We start from the raw sequence: 24,220 nt of genomic DNA on the forward strand, positions 1-24,220 counted from the left end.
TAGATTGGACATCAATTCATCTAACTTAAATCTATTTTTCTTTAAAATTTAAGAACAAATTAAACTTTCAAACTGGTTCCATATCATATTAAAATATATTTATTTCAAAACTTTTAAAATGAGTTGACTAAAACAATAATTAATCAGTATAATAAAATAGTATTTAATTAAGACAAAAAAAAATGGTACATAATATTTGTAAATATTTTAAATGATTTTGTAATTTAAAATAACTTTTCTAAATAAACAAATTAAAAAACAAATTTTAATTTAAAGAAAGGATAAAAGACATCACTTTAATTAAACTTTCTAATGAAGTTAAATTTTGGTTGAAATGGGAAGAACAATTTAGAACTATGAGAACTGGTCATATCATATTTGATGTTCTTCTCTAAATGGCGAATCAAACACTTAGCGGCAGATTTGATTACTCTGCTCATTTACTGACAAATAAACTAAAGAGGAGGAAACCCAAAATTGGAGACTCTTCGTCAAATTGGCGTCGCACTATTTCTGAATTTCGCCTTTCTGACACCGTCGTCGAATTCGAAGTAAAAAAAAAAAAAGAGAGAAAGATAAAAGGCCTTTTGAAGGCTAAAAGACAACTCACGTCAAAAGGGGCTAATCCTTCAAATATATATATACAAAAGAAAAAACAGTAATTGCAGACAATTAGTCCTTGGAAAGTGGAAAACTTTCTCCACAACGGTTCGTCTAGAGATTGGCGTGGCCTTGAACAACCCCCCTCAATACGCTCTTACCATTCATCCACACAAATTTCAGTAAAGACCCAGTTGCATTTTCGTCTTCGTTAGTTACCCAGGTGAGTTTCAGGAAGAAACGAGTAATCATCACCAAGTTTTGAAGTAGGTTTTTAATTCAGTGAGCTACAAATTTTAGCTGATTTTGGCCATTTCGGTGTTTGCCAAACTTACATCATACACTGGTTGGTTGTTTTGGATATCTGGGTTTCCCACAGTGATGAAATTACTTCTATTTGACTTGTAGTGTTTTGGGGAATCGCGGGTGGTCACTGCTTTCTTTGGGTTAATATAGTCACTGAGTTTAATGGGTCGGTGTGAAATTTGGTTCTTTTTGTAGCCCCGTTGACAATTTAGCGGATTCATTCTTTTTAATCATTTGGTTTCTTGAGTTTCTTGGGTTGCTTCGATGTGATTACTGGTTGAGAATTCGTTCGTTCTGTAGTTCAATAGTCGTTCCTGGCATCTGCTTATCTTTTTGTTAGTACTGGATTTTGTTTCTGTGGAACCTGAGATTTGAATGATTGGTGTTCTTGTTTAGATGACTCTGGTAGTCCTGTGATAGCTGGAGTAATATTTGGAGTGGATCTGTGTTTTTCTTTAGTTGATCAGTTCTCTTCCCTGTGTGTATGTTATGTCACCGTAGTTCGTTTGGCTTAGTTGTTATTTTATTGGTGAAGGTAAACTATTATGGGCCAATGCAGTTTTGGATGTTCTTCAGGGAATGAGGTTAGAAGATAATTTGAAAGTTGGTGTATGCTAAGCATAGAGATGCCATATTATCCTAGATTGAATTTTTTGGCCTCTCGATGGGTTATTCAGGTTAAATTGTTGTATAGCAGCTTCATTTTGTCTTTTCTTTTTATAATTACTGATAGTTGAAGGGTCTTTTCGCCTGCAATTTTGGAAGGCGGGAGGATTCCCCATACTTCTTTGTTTGATGGAGTCCTTCTTATATTGGAACAGTTTTTATATTTTGTGAGAGAAATTTCAAAGCTTATGGTCGTCTCATAACTTGTTTCAAGTTCAATTTTTATGTTTACTGCTTTTTTTATATATGAAGGATACTGCAACTTTGGTCTAACGTTTTTTTTTTTGGGTATTTCAAACCTGACCTGATTTTACATTTCTCTTGTGATTTTAAGTTCCTCAACTTCCCAAAAATTCTTAGGAACCACTTCTTCAATTTTTGTCCTATCCTCATGGACAAAGTAATCTCATCTATAGGTCCAATTGACTGATATAAACCAGCTTAATCCGAGAGATGGCAGAAGCTATCCTAACAATTAGATTCCAAAATCTGAAGCTGAGAGTGACATTGTAGGCGCACTCATGTGATTCCTCTACTGACTTACCCCACTCTCTCCTTCTGTTACAATAGTTACCAATAATTATTTAGTACGACGAATCCCCATCGTGCCTTTTTCCTTCCCTTTTTTAATGTACATCTCTACTTGGGTATTGGAGGCATATCATTCGCTTATGTTTTCCTTGCCTTGGTTAATGTTTTCTTTTTAACTTTTTTCAATTGTTTAAATGGAGTTGACCATTTGAGCAACATAAGTTTTATACAATACATGTTTTTTATAAAGCATTTTGTTGACTCCTGTCATATTCCCGTTAGGTCATCTGTTTCATATTGTCTTTATGGAGTGGGCCTATTTGAGGTGGGTTTATACAACCTATGTTATATTTAAGCATTCTGTGGCCACATGACATATTTTAACTATGAAAAAAAATTCAAAGGAAATGAAGGTGAGTAATCTCCCCAAGTAGTCTACGCAAAGGTAATTTCAATTAAAAATAATTATATTCAGGCAATCACATAAAACCAGTATGAGTCTATGCCTCAAAGCATGAAAGCAATCTTTTAAAATTTTAAAAAGACACCTCTCCCCCCCCAAAGATTCTTCAAAAGATGCCATTGAAGATCAATTAAGATCAGATGGATAATTTCGCAAATTGATCGGTTGTTACTCTTAGTTGCGCAGGAAGACGGTCAATACACTCTTCTCACATTTCTGATTTGGGACATGTGAGAAATCAAGTGGCCATCCTTTAGAGGAAGCTATTAAAGCAAGTGGTTCTTCATCCGTTCATGGGGATTTGTTTAGTGTAAGCTTCTCTTGATATCTAGCATTGCTTAGTGAACTGGGATTAGGACTATTGTGTTCTGGGTTTTATAAAATTTTTCTTCATCCTTATTTCTTTATTCTTTATACAATCTATTATTTCTAGAAACCTAATGAATTATACCACGCCAGGAAGAGTGCAATCAAATTAACTACATACCAATCTTTGGCTTCTGTGGAAGCTGTTCAGAAAAGTATTTTTCTATTCAGGAATGCAAATATGTGGTTTCTCAACTTATGATGGAAGTAGATGTTAATCACTATTTCTGTGTATAGTGTAATCTGATGCTGACTTGCTGAGATGCTCTGTGCTCGAAATGAGATGATGAAAGCCTAGAAATGTTTTTTTAAAAAGAAAAAGAAAAAGAAAAAGAAGACATAGTTATGTATGGCCAAGGCCGAGATAGTCCAAGTGACTGAAGTTTCAAATCTTTTAGAAAATATAAATTAGGTATATTTTATATGTAGATCAAAATGAGTACAAAAATCCATAGGGAAGAAGTTATCTCCCAAATTAAAAGCTAAGGGAACTTTTGTTTTAGTTTATTATTGTTAGGTTGATTGACAGAACTCCATAGTCGTGTACAGGTTCACTAGATTGAGCTGATAAATCCACTTTTTGTGTGAGTTTCAGAGCTTGGTTCATCATAGGGTTCTATCACATTGGGTTGCCATATTGATTGGTAATATATAAACAAGAAAAGGGCTTCCATGGCTACTGAGGGCAGTCCCAGGACTGATATCTCAACAGATGGGGACACAGATGAAAAAAGCGGGAGGGTAATGTACTGCTTCACATTTACTTCACCCAGCCCCTTCATACTCACTCCCCAGTGTATTTTTTGTTCATATGATATTTTAATTGTCAGGCTTTCAATATAGAATTCCTTTTATGAGACGCAGGCCTGGATAATTTTTGTTCTCTTGTTGATGAAAATTTGATTGTTGTCGTTTCTAATCTAAATTCCTTTTATTTTGCAGCCTGATAGAGGCCAACTTGCTCTTACCATGGCTTCTGATTCTAGTGACAGATCAAAGGATAAAACTGATCAGAAGGTTTTAATCTTTGGATAGCTTTTCCTATTAATTATTGAGTTCATCAAAATATGTATTGATGATATTTCACTAACCAATGCAACAATCACCTGCAGACTCTTCGCCGGCTAGCACAAAATCGTGAGGCTGCAAGGAAAAGCCGTTTGAGGAAAAAGGTATGGCTTAAATTTTTTACTTCATTTCATTATCGTAGTTTTTCTTTCTTTCCTTTTTTTTTTTATATTTTAGAAACGAATTTAACTAAGAAAAAGTGAAACAACACAAGGGTAAAAAAGAACCAGGCCCACGAAAACCCTACTAAAGAAAGGGTTTCTAACTAAGATGTCACCTAGAAAATAATTATAAAATTTTTGAAATTGAAGTCCAAAGAGAAACATGAAACCTCATCAAGGACCAAACACCTTACATCACTATGGTCCCTCTTTTAGACCTTTAAACACTATTGTAGTTTAGTAACTTAGTTCAATTGTATCTTCGTGATATATGTTTAACATTTCGATTTGATGTTATTCCTTTGAAGTGGATGCTAATTGGCTGATGGCATTTCCCATGATATTTTATGCTAGTTTTACTCTCTTTTCTCAGGTATACAAATATCAATCAACAGCTTAGTGTAGTCCTCATCCATCCAGTAAAGTGTGTTATTTTTCTCCTTGTAGCATGCTTTCACCAAAATGCTTATAAACTTAGGTGTAAGCAACTGGATAAATTTTTAAATAATGACATGGTTTGGTATGGATACATTGCAAACAAAACCCTAATGAATCAATGAAAAGGGCCACTTTTATTGATAGAACATTTTTCTTCTTTGAGATAGAAAGGAGGATTCTGTTGGTAGATGTTCTGTGATGTGGAGTAGGTTCGTTGAATGGCATGGATTTCTTTGGGATCTATGAACCTTCGTTTTTAAAGTTCTGTCCATCTTGCATCAACGTATACATGCAGTTTCCTTCTAATTTGGTTGCATGTATTCCCTGTTTATTATGAATTTCCCTATTGAGTTGCATCCACATGCAGGCATATGTTCAACAACTAGAAAGCAGTCGATTAAAGTTGACACAACTTGAGCAGGAGCTTCAGCGAGCACGACAACAGGTTATATTTTTCATCAAGTGAACATCACGATATTCTCATCGTCTGTTTTGTATTGTTTACTCTCTTCGAGTTACTGCACTTGTGTTTCACCATGCTCATCTTTTTCATATCTCTTCGTAGGGAATTTTCATATCAAGCTCGGGTGACCAGACCCATTCAATGAGTGGAAATGGTATTCCATCTCACATTCCTAATATTTGTCTTTCCTCTCTGTTTAGTTAACTTTAAAAATTTATTGTTTAGAAGGTTCTAATTCTGTAGATGTCAGCTTCTGTTTTGTCAAGATCTGTCAATTTGAAGTGTAAAAACTACATTAAACCAATTAGCTCAAGCTTTTCTTCAATTTGCTGCCTGTCACATCCTGAAATGTTTGGTTGAGATGGCCGTCAATGAAGATGAGAAAAGAGGGAAGAAGGAAGAATGATAAAGCATTGTTCCTTGTTAAAAAAAATGCATGTTCAAGAATTTGTACTCATTATCTGTTTAAAGAATAGAATAAGTGTTTGTGATTTTCCCCTCTAATCTGGTCCTCTTCTTTGCTGCAACATGAACTGGTGGCTTCATTACTATCTTTTTTGCAGGGGCCATGGCATTTGATGTAGAATATGCCCGATGGCTTGAAGATCACAATCGTCAACTGAACGAATTGAGATCAGCTGTTAACTCACATGCAAGTGACCCAGAATTGCGTATTGTTGTCGATGGCATCTTGGTTCATTATGATGAGCTCTTTAGACTCAAGGGAAATGCAGCAAAGGCTGACGTTTTCCATTTATTATCAGGCATGTGGAAAACACCTGCAGAAAGATGTTTTCTTTGGCTTGGGGGTTTTTGTTCATCCGAGCTCTTAAAGGTAACTAATGCTTTCTCTCTCTATATAAAGAGCAAAATATGTGCTAGATTTATCCATTTTCAATGCTCTCTTTTGGTGTAAAGTTTTACTTCCCCTCGGTGATCACTGTTTATCTTTTCTGGTTGCAAATTGGAAACGCCTTTTGTACTCCCTTGAATAGGGCCCTTTTGTATTTTTTTGGATTATTTCATTCGTTAATGAAATCGTTTCTAAGCAAAAAACTGGGACGGTGGTGGCAAAATATGCTAATGTGGACCGTCGTGGTTAGAGAGATGGATTTCTAAGGCTATCTTACAAGAAAGCAATGGAAGGATTTGTGGATATGGTTATGTTATAATGTCGTTTCAACTATTAAAACCAATATTAGAAAGATACACCGTGCCTTTCTTTCAATTCTGGTTATTTTATGACTCTCCTTGAGAATGATATTGTTCTTTATGTTTTGTGTTCTTCATCTGAGCATTTTTCTATTTTCTTCATGCTTCTAAAAGCTATCACGGCTCTTCTCATTAAGACATTAACATTATACTCCGATTGCAGCTTCTTGTAAATCAACTGGAGCCTCTAACGGAGCAGCAGTTGGTGGGAATCACAAACTTGCAGCAATCATCACAGCAGGCAGAAGATGCATTATCACAAGGGATGGAGGCCTTGCAACAGTCCCTGGCAGAGACATTGTCGAGTGGAGCTCTCGGTTCCTCTGGTTCGTCAGGGAATGTCGCAAACTACATGGGTCAAATGGCCATGGCCATGGGTAAACTCGGGACCCTCGAGGGCTTTATACGCCAAGTAAGCCTTTCAACAATATATATATATGTTATATTTATGTTTACCTTTTTCTTGCTTTCCATTTTGCCTAAACCCCACTCAATACTAAGTAAGAGCCATTGCTCCGTATTAACAAGTAGATAACTCGTTTGTGTTACCAATATGCTAGTGGATAAAACACTAATTTATATTCCAAAGGTTGATTGATGGTTCAATCTCACACTTCTGCAAATTGTTGAGCTCAAAAAACTTGTTTGTGATCCATGATTTGGTTGATCTTAATGGATCACTTTTGAAATGATTTGATTTTGGAAAAATTACCTTTTTGGTTCTTAGGTTGTGGGTCTAGGTTCCATTTGGTCCCTAAGTTTCAACATCAAGGTTAAAAGTGTAAAATTTGAATCTAGGGACCAAATTGAAACAAAACTCGAACTTCAAAGGTAAAATTGTAACATTTTGAAACTTGAGGATTAAATTGAAGAGCCTAAAAATGTAATATTTTGAAGCCTAGCAATGAAACAAAATTTAGATCCAAAATGTAGTGGTGAAAAAAGGTATTTTTCCTATTTATTTGTCTCATTTGTTGTTCTGTACAACCTTAGTAATAATGCCAATCTGCTGTTGACCTAAAATGACAATTTTCATATGAAATTTAACAAGTTTAGTGTTCTCAAATTCCAGGCTGACAATCTACGACAACAGACACTTCAACAAATGCACCGAATATTGACAACTCGTCAGTCTGCTCGTGCACTTCTTGCCATACATGACTACTTCTCCAGACTACGTGCTCTTAGTTCGCTCTGGCTTGCTCGTCCCAGAGAGTAAAACAACTTCTCTGTTTAGTTTAACCAAAAGCTAGTTTTGGTGACACTGCAGAGACATGAAAGGAGCAGTTAAGGTAACACCCATTTTGTATCAATTCATTGGCAATGCCTGCCTTTCTTCTTGGAACTGAGATCTGTCACGAAGAATAATTTGTTTGTAATTTGGTATTTTAGGTGTTCTTGTCACATCTGTATAAATATTGATACAAACTAACTCAAACTTCCATTGTTTCTCAAGTAAATTAATAATAGTTCTACAAAACCAACCCAATTAAGTGCTCTTTGAATCATAATACCAAATCGTCGTGACCACACGTTAATCTTATCGTTTATTGTCATTTGTTAGGTGTTATGTCTTAATCATTTATTGCCTTGTCTCCTGATTTTATTGTTTGAAAAAAGCTCCTCCACTCAATAAAGGAATCAATAGATCAGTTAAGATATGAACAAGCATTAGGTTAACTACATTCCTCTATTCTTTTCAATTTAGGATGATTTAATTCAATATTTCATCATTAACAACCTTGTCATAATTGGAAATGTTAAATAACCAAATCACCCTTTCTCCATTTTATCTCTTGAGATTTTGTATTCTTAATAATGCTATTTCATTCCTAATTATTGAGTGAAAACTCTCCACATTTTCAAGAGCCCTACTAAGGGAAGAGATATGCCCACAAGAATGAACTCAAGCCTCGACAACTTGCTTTTATTATCAACCATCAACACCCAGTTTTTTCTTCATTGATTTATTAGAAGAAAAAAAACGTGTTTTTCAAAAATAGTCATTCTTATTCAAACTCTCTTGATACAGACCTTCTAAAATAGCTTTAGAAATATTTTTAAAATAGACTTTAAAAGTATTTTTAAAGCTATTTTAAACGTTTATAAAACACTTTAATCTTTTTACAACCCCTTGTTTTCAAATTAAACTACATACGAACGGTTAGTATTATTTAGGCATGAATGCTTGATTGGAGATTAATCTCACCCACCAATCGAAAAGTAAACTTTTGAAAATATTAAAAAAATTTATAGTCTATTAAAAATAGAAAAGAATAAACATGATGATATTGGTATTTACAAATATTAGCTTCACACCCATGAATTAGGGTTAGATAAAGTGATAAAAGATTGAAAAGAAAACATGCTTTTTGACTGTTGACCCATTCATTTCTAAAGAAAATGCAAATAAATTCCAAAGAATTTTCTACTAATCTACCCAGAAATTGTGAGGCTCTTTCCACCCAATTTTGTTCTTTAAAATATCAACGACCTTATTTACAAAGACCAACAATTTTGTGATTCTAAAAGATTTTAAAATGACAAAGAAATTTATTAGATTATACAAAACTCAACTTTGTAATCACAAATTGATTAATTTAAATTCCAATTAGTTTGATATTTAAATAGCCAATAGGCATATCAGTATGTTTGAATTCCTTCTTTATCAATATTGCTTTTTAATTCAAATTATTCGAAGTTATTTTAGAATTTTTTTTTGTTGTCATAAAGAGATGATCGGCACGAAATTATCGACCTAAATATTAATAAATTTTTTCTATAGACACACAACATAAGAAGTTAAATTACTCATTTATATTTTCTTAAATTGTTTTTACAACTTTTCTTTTTCAAATAACGTAAATCGAGAAAGTAACGACAAAAATAAGGTTGGATCAAACTATTGAAAAAAATATGGCAGTTTTGAGTCTCACACCTTATTTTTTAAAATTATTTATATGTATATTACAAGTGAACCCTACACTTTCTTATTTTATTCATTATTTATATTAATTGTGGATTCCACATCTTATTAATTAGGAAACTACCCTAATCAAATTAAGAAACTATTTAGTCTCGTTAGTATCTTATTAATTTAATATTAATATTGAAATCCATTTTTTTCTGAATATTTTAAATATAGCAAAATGATAAGGAAATTAGTTTTATTTCAAAATTAGCAAATTATTATTTTTAGGTAATATAAATAAATATACATATGTTGAATAAATTACTCATATGATTTTCTAAAGTTGACTCACTTTCTAATTTAGTAAAAAAATTGACTAAAAATGATTTTAATAAGCAAAATTTAAAATTTAAAATTTAAATATATATGTAAATAAAGAAAAATAAAAAATAAATTAAAATTGAAAAGTTGATATTAATTTTAATAAGAAAAAAAGTGTATATATATATAATAAAAAATAAAAATAAAAAGTTGATATTAATTTTAATATGAGAAAATATTTTTTAGATTGAAATATTTAATATATATAAATATAAAAGATGTGGACCATACATATACATGAAAAAAGAAAGAATAAGATGTGAAACACACAATTAATATAAATAATGAATAAAATAAGAAAGCGTAGGATGCATCTGTAATATATATATATAGATAATGAAAGAAATAAGGCGTGGAACTAAAACTACTTTATTTTTGTTAATACTTTCGTTATTTACGTTATTTGAGAAAAAAGTTTTTATTTTAATCTAATAAAATGATTTAAAAGTATTTAAGTATCTTTCTAAATGATTTTTTTTTACAAATATCCAATTGAATAACTTAAATGAAAAAAAAATGGTCCGAAAAGATAAAAAAAAATGATACCATATTGATAAAATTAATATTGAAGTTGGTATGGTAAATTAATTAGTCTATAATATATATATATAAAAGGGTGGTAGAAGCACAATAAAGTAAAATGGTTAGGTAGATGTGTACACCAAAACAAATAATCAAAACTAATTTTAATCGATATTTCAAACATATTAAATTTGTTATGAGTTGTAGATCCAAACAAATAGTTTTCCTTTTTAATAAATATAGTAAAATATCAATAATAGATATCAATGGATCACTATGGTTTTTTCATGTCATATCAGACTTTTTAATTTAGAATAAATATACAACTACAACAAAAATTAAATACTTTTAATTTTTGTTAAAATAGATTTTATTATATATCTATAAGAAAAATCAAATATGAAGAGTAAAATTAGCGAACAAAAAACAACTTGCCATCTTTTGAAGAACTATTGCACATTGCACCATCTGTTTTGTGTTTTAAAATATACATATATAAGTATTCTCTATCAAATATTTTGAATGAGTAATGGGGTGGAGAAATGTGATCGAGCCAAGATGTTTTTTTAAGGGTCCCGATTAGTTTATAGGAATAATTTTAAATGTATCGATGTAATATTTGTCGAAATGAAAACCCAATTAAGTAACATACGAACACCGACAATTTCATAATTTTATGTAATGTTAAAATTTTAGTCCATTTTGTTATATAAAAATATGTCACTAAATTACCGACATTACCTAATATGTAGAACGTGACATTTTTTAGAAAAAAAATAATGTTATTGTTGGCCATTCAATTATAATTTTTTTTAAAAAAAAAGTATTTTAAATTACTCTCTATTAGGCATGAATGTAATTTTTTTAAAAATATTTTAATTTTCTAAAAATTAAAATTCAATAAACCAAGAGCCTAAGTTTTAAGTTATTGCGAACATGAATATCAACTGACACCTATATATATTATATACCGATTGACACGCTTCTTATTATTATTAACATGTTATTATTTTGTTGGAATTATTTTTTAACAATAACTATATAAATGGCAAAACTACCATCTAAAAGGATTAGTGAAGTTTCACTAAATTAAAATAAAAGTTAAGTTATTTTACTAACTTTTTCATTGTAATAAAAAAAAAATTCAAATGTGTCATATCATAATTATTAGAATGAATAGACAATAAAATTTAATTAAAAAAATCAAGAATTAGATTGAAAAAAAGTAGGTAAAATTATAATATTTGGAAATTTAAAGAATTAAAGTAATATGAAAGCGAACATTTAAAAATTTAAAGAATTAAAATTAGTAATAAAGTTATAAAAAATTGTGACGTAAGATAAAATGACGAAGATGATGAACAGAATTTTATAAAAGTTTCAATTATTTTCGGACGAACTAACCTCAAAATTTCATCTCTAATTTCCCATTACACATTTCCCCTTCGTTCAATTCCAATTCTCAGTTTTTATATAAACCCATACATTCTTCCTAATTTCTCTCCATCATATCTTCTTCTTCTCAATTTCTTCTCCATTATTCCACCGTTTTTTTAATACTCTGTTTTCCTTCACAGTTCCGATGACCAAAGGAAAAAGCTTAGTTCTCGACGTTTCCGGTTGGCTCAGACTCTACGACGATGGCTCCGTTGATCGGACCTGGAATGGACCGCCGGAGGTCAAGTTTGTCGCCGAGTCTGTTCCGCCTCACGATGAATTCATTGACGGAGTCGCCGTTCGTGACTTGGTGATTGATCAGAACTCTGGTCTTCGTGTTCGGATCTATTTACCGGAGGTGAAATGCGGCGGCGAAGTAAAGAAACTTCCGGTTGTCTTACATTTTCACGGCGGTGGATTTTGTATTAGCGAAGCGGATTGGTTTATGTATTATCATACTTACACTAATTTTGTGAAATCCGCCGAAGCAATTTGTGTCTCTGTTTATCTCCGTCGAGCGCCGGAGCACCGTCTTCCAGCAGCGATCGAGGACGGGTTGTCCGGTCTGAAGTGGCTTCAATCGGTGGCTCTCGGTGACGAAATCGAGCCTTGGATTGTCGAAAACGCAGATTTCAACCGCGTTTTCCTAATCGGAGATAGCGCTGGTGGAAACCTTGTTCACTCTGTCGCTGCTCTAGCCGGAGAAACCGATCTCGCCCCGTTGAAATTAGCCGGTGGAATTCCAATTCATCCCGGTTTTGTTCGAGCAAAACGAAGCAAATCAGAGATGGAGAATCCACAATCGCCGTTCTTGAATCTGGATATGGTAGACAACTTTCTGAACCTCGCATTACCGGTTGGGAGTTCAAAGGATAATCCGATCACATGTCCAATGGGAAGGGCGGCGCCGCCTCTTGAAAAGCTAAATCTGCCACCGTTTTTACTGTGCGTTGCGGAGAAGGATTTGGTAATCGACACTCAAATGGAGTATTATGAAGCAATGAAGGCGGCGAATAAAGAAGTGGAGATTCTAATGAGTAAAGGAATGGGACATAGCTTTTATTTGAATAAGATTGCTTTGAAGTTAGACCCTGAAACTGCTGCTGAATCGGACCGCCTCTTCGCCGGAATTGCTCGATTCATTAAGCAACATTAGAAGCGTTTCCCGGTGAATATAATAATGCTAGTTCTTATCAACGACGTACGTGGGCGTGGGAAATTTAATTTCTTCAAAAGTTTATATTTCAAAGTTACACCTTGAGCCTTCATCTATTGATAAAATAAATTTTAAAATAACACAAATCCTACTTTAATTAATTTTGGTCTCTCCAAATTAATTTATCATACTTTTCATGCAAATAAACACGATAATATGTGGATGTAATTTTAAAATTTAACGTGAAATCCCAGAAATTTGAAACTATATGAACTAAAATTAAATTTACATAAAAAGGAAATTTAATTTCAGGATTACAATTATGGTCCCTACAAATACCATTTTTTACTTTTTCACAAAAATAGACAAATCACAAAGCCAAACAAATAGATGAACATATCACGAAACACAACCATGCATGATGAACTGCTCGGAGTTACATATTTTGATCACGATGAAAATGAGTAGAAAAGACAATATCCTTCTCTTCTACCCGATCTTTAGCCTCTTCAATATATAAATAATAAAAATGATAAAAATACAAGAAAACTCCAAAAATTTGACAGAAGGTTACAAAAGATGGACCAATTTGTAGGCCACAATTACTTGAGTTGTATTTCCAAAATTTGAAAAGAAAAAGCAATTTTGTTTTGCTTTTTTTTTTCTTCTCTTCTTATTGTTGAATATTAGCCACAGATTCCAATGAACATTTGTCATTATCATGCCAAAGAAAATGGATAAAGAAAACTAATAACCTAATTAGGCAACAATTCCAAGCTTACACATTAGAAGTACGTATATATATCATCGTCTTCCCTCATATTATGGGATAGGAAAGGTAACCAAAGTTACGTCAATTAAATAAGAATTGTGATGATCATAAGTAAATAAGTAAAAGCAACTATCTTCATTGGTACGAGAAACTTTTCAAACGATAAAACTAGAAACTAAAAGTAAAGTTATGAAAATTATTTATGTCTAATATAGATAATATTCGACAAGATTCGTGGTTGAACTCCATTAGTTTCAATCTTTGAGACGATGATTTATCTAATACAACCAATTTATAATCTTTTGGACGATAATATTTACTTTAAATTAAATTTTCAGTGGGTGTAGTTGCTTTATTTTGAATTACAACTTTTTTTCTTCTTCTTTTAATTTGATTATTGTATTTTCTCTCTTACGATCCAATTAATTGTATGAATAAGAGAATTTGAAGCAATGTAAATGTCAATTTCACTAGTTAATCTTAAATGTACACAATTTTTTTTTATCTTGATTTAAATTTTAGTTGTAATTTTTGGGACTTGAGGTTTAAAAATACTATTATTATATTTATGATTTAAAATATTTTAATTATGTAGTAAATCTAATTTCTTATTAAAAATATGACTTCCCTTAATAAATTGGTATTTTTGCATTATTGATCTACTAATTATACATCTATGATTTTGTGATTTATGTTAGTTAAAGTTAAACCCAAAAAGTTGGTATCATCAATTAAGAAAGAATTTGAATTCGAACCCAAGCTAAATATTCACTACAAGAAAAGAGGGCCTTCTCGACGCACAAAATCGTCGGAATATATATAAAAAGCGTCAGAAAAGTCTTGCTTATGTATCAGGACACGTGTCGGGAGAGAAGTATGTTGGGAGTTCCTAGACATCTCTCGACGTTGTATGAATGTCGAAGATGCTGTCAATACAGCGTCAAGAGTTCCTCTATTTATTTATTTTTAAATACCTTCAATTATTCAATAGAGGGCATATACATCCACCCTTAGACTTGTATACAAATAGTATTAAACCGCCTTCAACATTACATTTCTAAAACAAATAAATTAAATGAGATGACTATAATATCCTATAACCATCTATATATCTAAGTAAGCAAACATGTATCTTTCGTATTGTATAAAAATTCTATGTCTCTAAGAGATCTTTAATCATAACAAACACAACAGTTTGCAAATACAAACTATACATTCAAGTTTTTCTCATTTGATAAGGAAACAAAGGAGCAAATACAACTAAAAGATCTTTCATTATTAAAATCAAGTTCACACCAATAATTGAGGGCAAAAGAATTACCTTATCAGGATCTTGTAATTCCTTGATGTCGTATGGATCAATCTCACTTGAATCCTCTTGACATGCAATTCAACACATAAAGTACAAAATTTAAGAAACTTTCGATCTAAACTTGGAAGAAAAATTTCAAGGTAAAACTTACTTTAAAACAACCTAAAGACAAGACTTTAAATATAGTGTCCTCATACAAATTCTAATGCGTCGTAGTAAAATTGTACGTACTTAAATATCATAAGAAAAAGAATGAAATAATCAAATTAGTTTCATTAATTTTTCATCACAATTAAAATTAATTTAATTTTTTAATTAAAAAAATCTAACGAGTGAAACATATTGAAATTTATGGATAAATTAAAAACCAAGCTAAACTTAACATCTTAAAATTTAAAAATCAAATTAGAAACTAAATCCAAAACCTAATAACTAAAAATTTAACCCTAAGTTTTATAATTTTAAATTTTATAAAATTATAAAACTTATGAAAATTAATAATCGAGATGAAAACTATATTCTAGATTGAGACTATTGTTCTTTTTTTTTTTTTGTAATTTGAACAATGGTTTGACAAAAAAGATGCATGTCACTCTATTAATCCACCAAATCAACCAGGTAGGTAAAACAAATACTCAAAATTCAATCACTTCACACACAATAGAAACACTATATAAAACCCACAAAAGAATATCATTATTAATCAAAATCTAAAAGGAAAAACAAAAAATAAATCATATTTCACTAGATCAAAGACCTATCCTAAGCCACCATCTTGTAATTAGATGAAAACATTGTTCGTTAATGTATAACATTTTTCATAAAATGCTTGTGCTTCAACCCATATGCATTCAAACATCAAGCATATTCAAGCATTCAAACAATCTGAGTGTATCCGATATATTGTAGCAAAATTAATCTCATCAATATCAATTAGTACGTAATTTCAAATCAAATCAAGTATCTATGACCTAGCTACAATAGAACATGGACGTAACCACAAATGGGTATCGCCACATGCACCTAATTATTTATGTTCTTGTATTGTTACTACATGTAGAAGAAAAAAGTTACAAAAACTAATAACTTATCAAGTACTTCAACTAACTAGTAGACTTAGTAGCAAGTTGAACGACAAATATCGATACAACAACATCCCACAACAATAACAACATTCCACAACATTTATCCATAAACTAACTCTAATTCAACAACTCCTACAAAATCAAATATAAATCCAATTCAACCACAAACTAACTATAAAGTATAAAAGCAACATTTTTCAACGATAAACCTTAACTAAAATGTACACAATAATATTCATCCACATACAAATTATTTAGGGCAACGTCTATAATCCACAATATAACCCCCCTCCCCCATTCAATGTAACTCTCCTCGAATTCGTATAATTGCTAAATTCAAATTGAAAATTTGAAATCCAAACTAATTAACTTCAATTTTAAATCCTAACAACACTTCAAATTCAAATTCAATACTAAAACCTAAAACTAATTTGAAATCTAAATACTAAAACTAATTAACTAAAACAAAACAATAACTAAACTAAACCACTTACTAGAATAAAAAGTGACAACTCAAGTGGTGACGTGGATTTCTCGCGACGTGGATTTCTCTTTTCTCGGTCTCTCTCTCAACTCTATTCGGCCTTCTCCTTTTCAGTTATGTGAATTATAGAACTAAAGTGGATTTTTATAAGAGAATTTCCAACGCACATCGAAGACGTCGGGAGACACCCAATATTCCCGACGTCATAAGTAAAAAGTCGGGAATAGTTTTCACCTCTCTCGACGTTTTACTTACGGTGTTGGGAATGACTAAGCTTTCCCTGACTCCGTGCAAAGAGACATCGGGAAAAATGCGAAATTAATTATTTATTTATCTTCTCACAACGTTTTGAACCACGACATCAGAAGTACTTGTCTCATCTGACATGGACTTTTATGTATTGGGGATGGGCTTTTGTTCCGATGTTGCTTTGCCGATGCCTTTTTCTGCGTCGAGAGAGTCCCAATTTCTTATGGTGATTATTGAAGTTTGGTGGATTAGGGTTAGGCCAATCCTAGTCCAATCCCTACAAATACAATACCCCATAGGATGGGAGTCCATACCATGAAAGTAAAATTCACCAAAAGACAACCACACACCACGACCTAAAACCTTCCTAACCCTATACATTTATATCTCATATTTTATAAGATTAGTGTTGAGCCATAACAAAAAGTTGTCTATTCATGTAAAATTTTGAGCTTATAATAAATTTTATCTAATAGGTTTAGTAGATTCATGAATTTTAAAAGTATTGAATAGGTCAAAGGCGAAGTTAGGGACGATATGTTTGAACTATTCAACATACATAAAGGTGTTCACAGAGTAATCTAATAGTTTACCTCCTTTTATAATATTTGATTTTCCACTTGGATTTTTTAGGGTTGTGTTCATTTTCTTGATTTAGGAAACATTTGAATATTTTTTAACCAAATAATTTACAACAAAACTTTTTCTTCTGTTTAATGGTTCTTTTTAGTTTCCAAAAACTTATTTTTGTTAATAGAATTGGATGAAATATTCAAACCTTTCTATAGGAAAGGTGAAAGTGATACCAAACATATATGTATATTGAGTAAACAAACCTAGATTCTAAAAGTAGATAGCAAAAAATGAAAGCATTGTTTGGTAACCATTTAATTCCCACATTGTGACAATTCGTTTTCAGTATTTTTGAATTTATGATTGTTTTAATTTCTCTCCATTTCCTTACTATAGTGACATATTTAAAGATATATTTTAAAAATTAAATTTTTAAATATAAAAAGCTAAATAGTTACCAAAAAGATGTTTTACTTTTAAAAAACTTGCTCGGTTCTCTCTCAATTTCGTACCATAATTTTCATAGCTAAAATAGTTTATTCTTAACCAAATTCTAAAAACTAAAAAATAGTAGAAATAGAATTTTAAAAACTATCCATTCTAGTTTTCAATACTTAACTTGATTTTTGAAAACTTTTACGTAGAAAGTAGATAATAAAAAAACCAATAAAATTAAATCATTACAAAACTTCAATTCACAAACGAACACTTTTATAAATGTTTCAAAACTATAGAAAGTTTGGAAGAATAATTTTTTTTGCAAAATAATGTTACACTGACTTCCATCTAACAACATGACCATCCAAATTCTAAAAGCTTTTAATTGTGTGTGTGAAATTTTAAAAATTTTCTTAGAATCTGAACTCGAAAAAGAATATTTGAAATAAAATGTTAAAATGAGATATGTTTATAAAAAGAAATATTGTTAGTGATGAATGAAGTATTGAATTTAATTTATGGAGAAGTAAAAAAAATGTTGGAAATTGAACCAAAGCAATAGTGAATAAATAATAATGAAAAAGAAAACCAAAAAATCCGCCTGAATTTCATAAACATATTTATTTATTTCACAAACTTCAAAGGAATCCACATGGCTTTCATTAAGTCCTCCACCTCATCATCATCGCCGCACCAAACTCAACAAACTCAACTTTTTCAGTTTCCCCATAAATTTTCAAAAACAGAAATAAAATTAGCCAAGTCTTCGTTCATTTTAGCTTTCAAAATATTATATATTGAATTGATTTTCAAATTTACCTACTTAACTTTCAAAATATTATAACAATTGATTTTCATTAAATGCAAAACTTTGCTTTAAAGAAAAAATTATGGAAAATATTTTTAAATATAACAAAAACTTAAAAGTTACTATTAGCAATATTTATTAATTATATAAAAGCCTTTTTAAATATAACAAAATATTAAAATATTTATCGCTCTTTATTAAAATAAAAAAGTCATAAAAATATTGTTGGTTTGCACTTCTTTTCATCTATCTAAATTTCTCTTCTCCTTTCCATCTTCCTTTTCTATTCTTCTAGTTCAAGATTCTGTATATCTTGAAAAAAAAATAGTTTAAATTTGATATGTATCAAAGATAAAGAATCTTTTTAAAAAAAATTGTTTAGATTTGGGAAGGAGCATGTTGTGTACCTTGAAGCCAAATTTAAACAATCTACCAACAAATTTTAAAAAACATCTAAACGATCAAATCTATATTTGTAGTAAAGAAACAAATCTTTAAAAAACATGTAAACAATTAAATTTACTTGTAGCCTTCTAAATAATTTTGATACAACATCGTGTACCAAATATATTAAGCGTCTGAGTATCGGTACAAGATCTGGTGTGTCAAATTAATCGTGTGTTGATGGAGTATTTTTTATATTTTTCATTGCAAAGATGGGGACTTTTTCCCTTTAAAAACTATTTTAGCTAAAAAATATATTTTACTATTCTTTGAAAATCCTAACTAATTATAATATTTTTAGTTATTTTTAATTAAAATTTTTGAAACATATCAACCAAATTGAAACAAAATTCAAATCTAAATCTCTTACCGTATAAAAAATTAATTGAGAACGAACTCAAAATTAAATTGAAAACGAACTCAAAATTGGAGGAGTTAAATAGAAGCTAAATTAATAAGGACAAAAAGGGCACTTTTTTAGAAAAAACGAAATTTAAGTTTTGGAATTTTGACTTCAGTTTTTGTAGTATATAACCAAGAAATAAAGAAGTATCTATAAATAAGATTTTGAAAAATGAAGATAAAATAGTTGATCAAAATGAGCCTTAATTAATTATTCATAATGTTTAATTGCGTCCAAATAAGCAACTAATATTTAGAGTTCTACCCTCACAAAATACTTTAAATAATCGTAGATTACGTCTAACTGTTAATTAATAACTAATTCATTAAACTATATTTGATGAATATCATATAACCCATGTTGTTTCTAATACAAAATTTTGCAATACCCAAGAAAATTGGTCAATAATAAAGATGACAGTTTAGTGATCGTATTTCAAAAAGAAATTATCATAATTAATGTTTCAACTATTTGTGTATCTAAGAAACTCCACTAGTTAATTTAATTAACACTTAGGTAACACATCGATTGGATTAAGGGAAGGGTTATATCTAATATCAATACAAAGCCATCATTCTTTAAATATAAAAAGATCCCATAGAATATTATAGAAAAGAAATTTGGATCTAATACAACGTGACCGTGACCTAGAAATGATTTGTTAATCCAAATTTTCGTTCTAAGGAACTTTTCTAAAGTTGAATTGAATCGTTTATGAAAATTCAATGTGTATTCGTTCTAGATCTCTATTAGGACATTCTTAGATGAAGAATCAAATGTAGAAATGGAGATTTATTAGAAAAATTTTCAACTTTACATATAATGTCTAAACACTAGAGATGATCTTGAAGTAGTTCCCATTATATCTATCAAAAACTAATAGTGAAAAGTACGCAAGTGAAGTAAGTAAACACAGACAAAAATAATCCATGGAGAAAAACTTATAAACCCTAACCCTAATTAAAAAAATGTAGTAAAGAGAAAGAAGAAGAAGAAGTTGGAGATGGATCACCTAGCATGGGAAGCCAGAGGCACAAGTTCAGAGAGAGGAGTAGCAAGAGGGGTTGGAGCTGGGGAATTTCGACACAAAGGACAAGTAGCACTCATACGAAGCCATTGATCGACGCAATCAGAGTGAAAACAATGTCGACAATCGGGGATGCATCGAACGGAATCGTGGGGCTTGTAATCAGAGAGGCAAATGGAGCAAGGGCCATTGTTAGGGGGAGGAAGACGACGACTCTCTCCGAGGACCAATTTAGGGTAGGATTCGATGATGGAGCCGTGTAATCCAACCATGAGAACCACGACATTGTCGACGGGGGTTGGGGGAGAGGGAAGGGAAGCGGAGGGACGAGTAGTGGCAGATTTAACGCGAATGCAGGCGTAGGAGATGAGCATGACGGTGGAGATGAAGACGAGGATGCTGACGGCAATGGCAATGCCGTAGCCGAGACCGAGACCGGTGGCGGGGGAGGAAGGAGGGTGGGCGGAGGACATAAGAGAGAGGTTTGAAAAGGGAGGAAGGAGGGGAGCGGGGAATTTGGTGGGAATGGTGGGGCGAAGGGGACACCCTTTGTTAAGCTGCGCCGAGCTCCGCGGGAAATAATATTAATTGAAAATTCAATTCATTAATAAATAAAGCGCTTTTGACTTTTCACTTTCTGAGTTTGTGTAACGAATTATATATATATATAATTTCATTTTTGCTATTGAAATAACTTAGTTCAACTAACTACTCTTTGATTCAGAATTTAATCTTATAACAGTTATAATTAATATGTTTCACTCCCTATAAATAATGTTGTTGAACTTTAGAATTTTATAAATAAATTATAACAATTATAATTAATATATATATAGGGAAAAAAATATCATTTTGATTTCTTAGTTTTAAAAAATATGTACATTTAGTCCATGTTGTCCAAAATTGGTCGTTTTAGTATTTAGTTTACAAGAATGGGTTTAAAAGGTATCTTTAAGAAAGTGAAACTAGGGAGTAGTGAAGAAAAAAGAATCTACAAACTAATTTGACACGAATTTCGACTCTCAAAGATGCCAATGTATTGATTGAATATGAAACAAAAATCAATGAAGCTTGAAAAAACATGATATTCCCAATGGTAAGCTCTAGGTAATCGAAGAAAAATGCAAGGAAAATGAAATAATCATAACCATAAAAATAACAATGAAAAGATCAACAAATTACAAAACTTTCTGTTTCTTGCAAGAGACAATTTACAGATGAACCTCGTTTTCTTACTTATTGGCAAGCCATTTTCTATCTTCTTTTCTTCTTTAACAGTGATGCTGAACGCAAGAACAATCGATCGACCTCGTCAAATTCCGGTGAATTCACATCATTCTCCAATATTTTAGCTTGCTTAGAGTCCATGGATATCTGTCTAAGTTGATCAGAAAGGTCTTCGATTTCGTCTTCAGTTTCTGCTGCAAAATTTTCAAACTCTTTCAAAAATAGAGGCTTTTCCATCTTCTCATCGGCTTCTGAATCGATGTCGGTCTCAAACATATCTGACAAGTCCTCTGAGTCTGAACTCATTCCTGTATCTATAGGAGAGGAATCATCGGACCAGTCTTTGCTAACTGATCTCATGGCGTTGCTTGAGTCGTCCAAATTCTCCAAGTTGAGGCTTGAAATAGCCTTGGATTTATTTGTGTCATCGACGGTTTCTTGCATATGTTCAACAGATTCACCATTGCTCTTGCAGTTCAGTTTAGCCTGAGATTGTAAAAACCTAAGCTCTTGTTCAAGTTTTGGAATGTGCTTTCTCACTGCCCGAAGGCCGTCCCTATATTTAGATTTATCCAAAGCCTGCAGATCCAAAGGAAACAATAAAAAGGATGACGAGATGAAACAAATATAAAGATTAAACAATTTACTTGCAAACATGACATAACAACACGTGATTGTTCAATCTCTTTGAAAAATTCGATGTTGAACCATCTTCCAACCCTCATTTTTAAAGGTATAATAGCAGATTAAGATAGAGATCGATACACATACGAACCTTCTTACGAGATAGAGAGACCCTTGGCGACATTATCTCTGTGGGTGGTTGTGAATAGTTCTTCCCCCTATACATGATTATGGTATCCTCTTCATGAATATCAAGTACCAACCCTCCAGTCAATCTTGCTAGCTCGGCAGCAATCTCTTTGACCTCTTCCGGTGAAAACGTCTTTACCACCACCTTCACAGTTTGATGCTTCTTCCAGTGGAGATGCATATTTAGAATTACACCCTGGTATATACCACGTCTTCCAACTGGCACATAATTCTTTCCTTTGATACCCATCTTCAGAAAGTAAAAGTGTTCCTCTGGTGTCAGTATCTCTGGATCATGGGTTGTATCTGATGAATCGGCAGGCTCAATCTTTTCCAGTGCTTCAACGAGCCTTTTCTCTTTCTTACGTGCCTATTATAGTGAAGGTGAAAATTAGTAAAAATAAACGGTTTTCAAAAACTTTCTTGCTTAAAATTATCAAGTAAATGAAGGACTACAAGAGATAGGCAATGAAGGTTTGGAGTAAATTGGAGTGCAGTTGAGAGGAACATTAAAATGTACCAAGTTTTGAACCTCCTGTAACAATTAATATCACACAAACCAAAAAGTTGTAGAATAGTCTATTCCCATTTTTCACATTCTAGGATAACTTAGAAACAGTGCTATCTCATCTTTTTCAAGAAGATTAACTCAACATAACTCAAGTAGTTAATATGTATATCTTCGACCAAGGTATCAAAAACTCTACTTCTTCACCTGACATGTCATCTAACTCCGACAACAGTGTTATTCATGAAATTCAGTATAATCGACCTCTATAATTTCATCATCTTCTCCTCATAGAGAATTTCCTAGCTAACGAGTAATTTTTCATAGAACATCCAAAGCATCATCATATTCGGCAACGAGAGACTTCCAAAACGAGCGTCACTTCCCTTGCTCAAGTTCATGAAATTCAATCGTTTTAATGGCCATATTGACAACTTAGCAAAAAGATCCATATTCCAAGCTGAATTCATATCCCCAACACAACGAAATCCACAAACTAAAACCCTCTAAAATCTATGGTCGGCATTTACTGGAATTATTTATTTACTCTCTAATATTTCTAATTAAAATTGCATTATAGTTTCACTTAAACATTTTAACAAACACCTTCAAGACGTAAAGCCAAGCACTAATCAAAAGACAGCAACTCAAAGAAATACCTTATTCATTTTGAACAGAATTTTTTCCTCCGATGTCATTCTCTCATATTCTTTCTTCTTCTTCCACCTGAACAACTTAAGCCACCTCACGACAGCTCTTTTACCCTTCAACTTTTTCCTCGTCTTCTTCTCCTTCTTCTCCTCCTCCTCAATTCCACTTCCATCTGTAAAACCAATAGCAGATTTCCCCTCACTTTTCTCTAAAGGCTCAACAGATTTAGTTGAATGAATCCAACGGTACCCCACAACAGACGTAAGCCCATAGACGCCATTAAATGAAGAGTTCCATTTCTCGAGGAACATGACATGCTTTGACACAGAACCCATATTTCGGAAGAATGAAGGGGAAGGTTTGGGATCGGAACCAGGGTTACTGAGTGGGGTCTTCTCTGATCCATAGTTGAAAGTTCTAGTGTTCTTCAGAATGCAGCAATTTTGTGAACAACACAACAAAAACTCGAAGATTTTGTTGGGACAATGAGAAAGAGGAGAGATTGATGTGCGATATTTAAAAACGTTATTAAACCCTAGAGGCACAATCATGCTACGGAATCGAGGAAGAGAATCAGAATCGGAGAGGAAAAACTGTGTTAGAGAAATTTCGATACCGGAGCTCAGTCCACGGCCATTTTTTCCCTTTTCTTTTCTTTTCTTTTTCTCCGGCGTAACTATGCAACTTAAAAATAAATAAATAGAATAAAAATGTAAACAGAAAATAAATATTTTTTATTTTATAT

The 24,220-nt window shown here is 31.9% G+C and overlaps 4 protein-coding genes across 8 annotated transcripts; 2 read left to right on the plus strand and 2 right to left on the minus strand.

The window, feature by feature from the left end:
* The first annotated feature begins 545 nt into the window (after nucleotides 1–545).
* On the plus strand, nucleotides 546–7,785 carry LOC101213210 (transcription factor TGA2). Of its 5 annotated transcripts, none has more exons than XM_031887726.1 (10): nucleotides 546–823; nucleotides 2,745–2,876; nucleotides 3,522–3,673; nucleotides 3,875–3,949; nucleotides 4,045–4,104; nucleotides 4,967–5,044; nucleotides 5,165–5,216; nucleotides 5,626–5,897; nucleotides 6,438–6,686; nucleotides 7,347–7,785. In XM_031887726.1, exons 3-10 carry the CDS (start codon nucleotides 3,605–3,607, stop codon nucleotides 7,491–7,493), a joined length of 1,002 nt encoding a protein of 333 aa, XP_031743586.1. In that variant the 5' UTR covers nucleotides 546–823; nucleotides 2,745–2,876; nucleotides 3,522–3,604; the 3' UTR covers nucleotides 7,494–7,785. The 5 variants fall into 5 exon arrangements, with proteins under 5 accessions (XP_031743586.1, XP_011657460.1, XP_011657462.1 ...); XM_011659158.2 differs by having other exon boundaries at nucleotides 2,753–2,876; XM_011659156.2 differs by having other exon boundaries at nucleotides 549–823; nucleotides 3,528–3,673.
* Nucleotides 7,786–11,507: 3,722 nt separating this feature from the next.
* LOC101212972 (probable carboxylesterase 15) lies at nucleotides 11,508–12,842 on the plus strand. Its single transcript, XM_004146723.3, has one exon. It carries the CDS (start codon nucleotides 11,671–11,673, stop codon nucleotides 12,679–12,681), a length of 1,011 nt encoding a protein of 336 aa, XP_004146771.1. The 5' UTR covers nucleotides 11,508–11,670; the 3' UTR covers nucleotides 12,682–12,842.
* Nucleotides 12,843–20,014: 7,172 nt separating this feature from the next.
* On the minus strand, nucleotides 20,015–20,830 carry LOC101221006 (putative RING-H2 finger protein ATL69). Its single transcript, XM_004146755.3, has one exon. It carries the CDS (start codon nucleotides 20,747–20,749, stop codon nucleotides 20,258–20,260), a length of 492 nt encoding a protein of 163 aa, XP_004146803.1. The 5' UTR covers nucleotides 20,750–20,830; the 3' UTR covers nucleotides 20,015–20,257.
* A 459-nt stretch (nucleotides 20,831–21,289) lies between these two features.
* Nucleotides 21,290–24,156, minus strand: LOC101212730 (uncharacterized CRM domain-containing protein At3g25440, chloroplastic). Its single transcript, XM_004146722.3, has 3 exons — nucleotides 23,484–24,156; nucleotides 22,279–22,686; nucleotides 21,290–22,082 (listed from the first exon to the last, which is right to left on the minus strand). Exons 1-3 carry the CDS (start codon nucleotides 24,024–24,026, stop codon nucleotides 21,531–21,533), a joined length of 1,503 nt encoding a protein of 500 aa, XP_004146770.1. The 5' UTR covers nucleotides 24,027–24,156; the 3' UTR covers nucleotides 21,290–21,530.
* Between the last annotated feature and the right edge of the window lie 64 nt (nucleotides 24,157–24,220).

This window comes from Cucumis sativus, chromosome 6 (assembly GCF_000004075.3).
Source record: "Cucumis sativus cultivar 9930 chromosome 6, Cucumber_9930_V3, whole genome shotgun sequence".
In the NCBI taxonomy this organism is placed as follows: Eukaryota; Viridiplantae; Streptophyta; class Magnoliopsida; order Cucurbitales; family Cucurbitaceae; genus Cucumis; species Cucumis sativus.

Bases quoted from the DNA above. Each gene is read 5' to 3' on its own strand.
- LOC101213210 (XM_031887726.1), top strand. From the start codon at position 3,605: ATGGCTACTGAGGGCAGTCCCAGGACTGATATCTCAACAGATGGGGAC. The intron at 5,217-5,625 runs GTATTCCATCTC...TCTTTTTTGCAG, and splicing joins CCATTCAATGAGTGGAAATG to GGGCCATGGCATTTGATGTA. The intron at 5,898-6,437 runs GTAACTAATGCT...CTCCGATTGCAG, and splicing joins GTTCATCCGAGCTCTTAAAG to CTTCTTGTAAATCAACTGGA.
- LOC101212972 (XM_004146723.3), top strand. From the start codon at position 11,671: ATGACCAAAGGAAAAAGCTTAGTTCTCGACGTTTCCGGTTGGCTCAGA.
- LOC101221006 (XM_004146755.3), bottom strand. From the start codon at position 20,749: ATGTCCTCCGCCCACCCTCCTTCCTCCCCCGCCACCGGTCTCGGTCTC.
- LOC101212730 (XM_004146722.3), bottom strand. From the start codon at position 24,026: ATGATTGTGCCTCTAGGGTTTAATAACGTTTTTAAATATCGCACATCA. The intron at 22,687-23,483 runs GTATTTCTTTGA...TCACTATAATAG, and splicing joins TTCTGTTCAAAATGAATAAG to GCACGTAAGAAAGAGAAAAG. The intron at 22,083-22,278 runs GTTCGTATGTGT...TTGGATCTGCAG, and splicing joins TCTCTCTATCTCGTAAGAAG to GCTTTGGATAAATCTAAATA.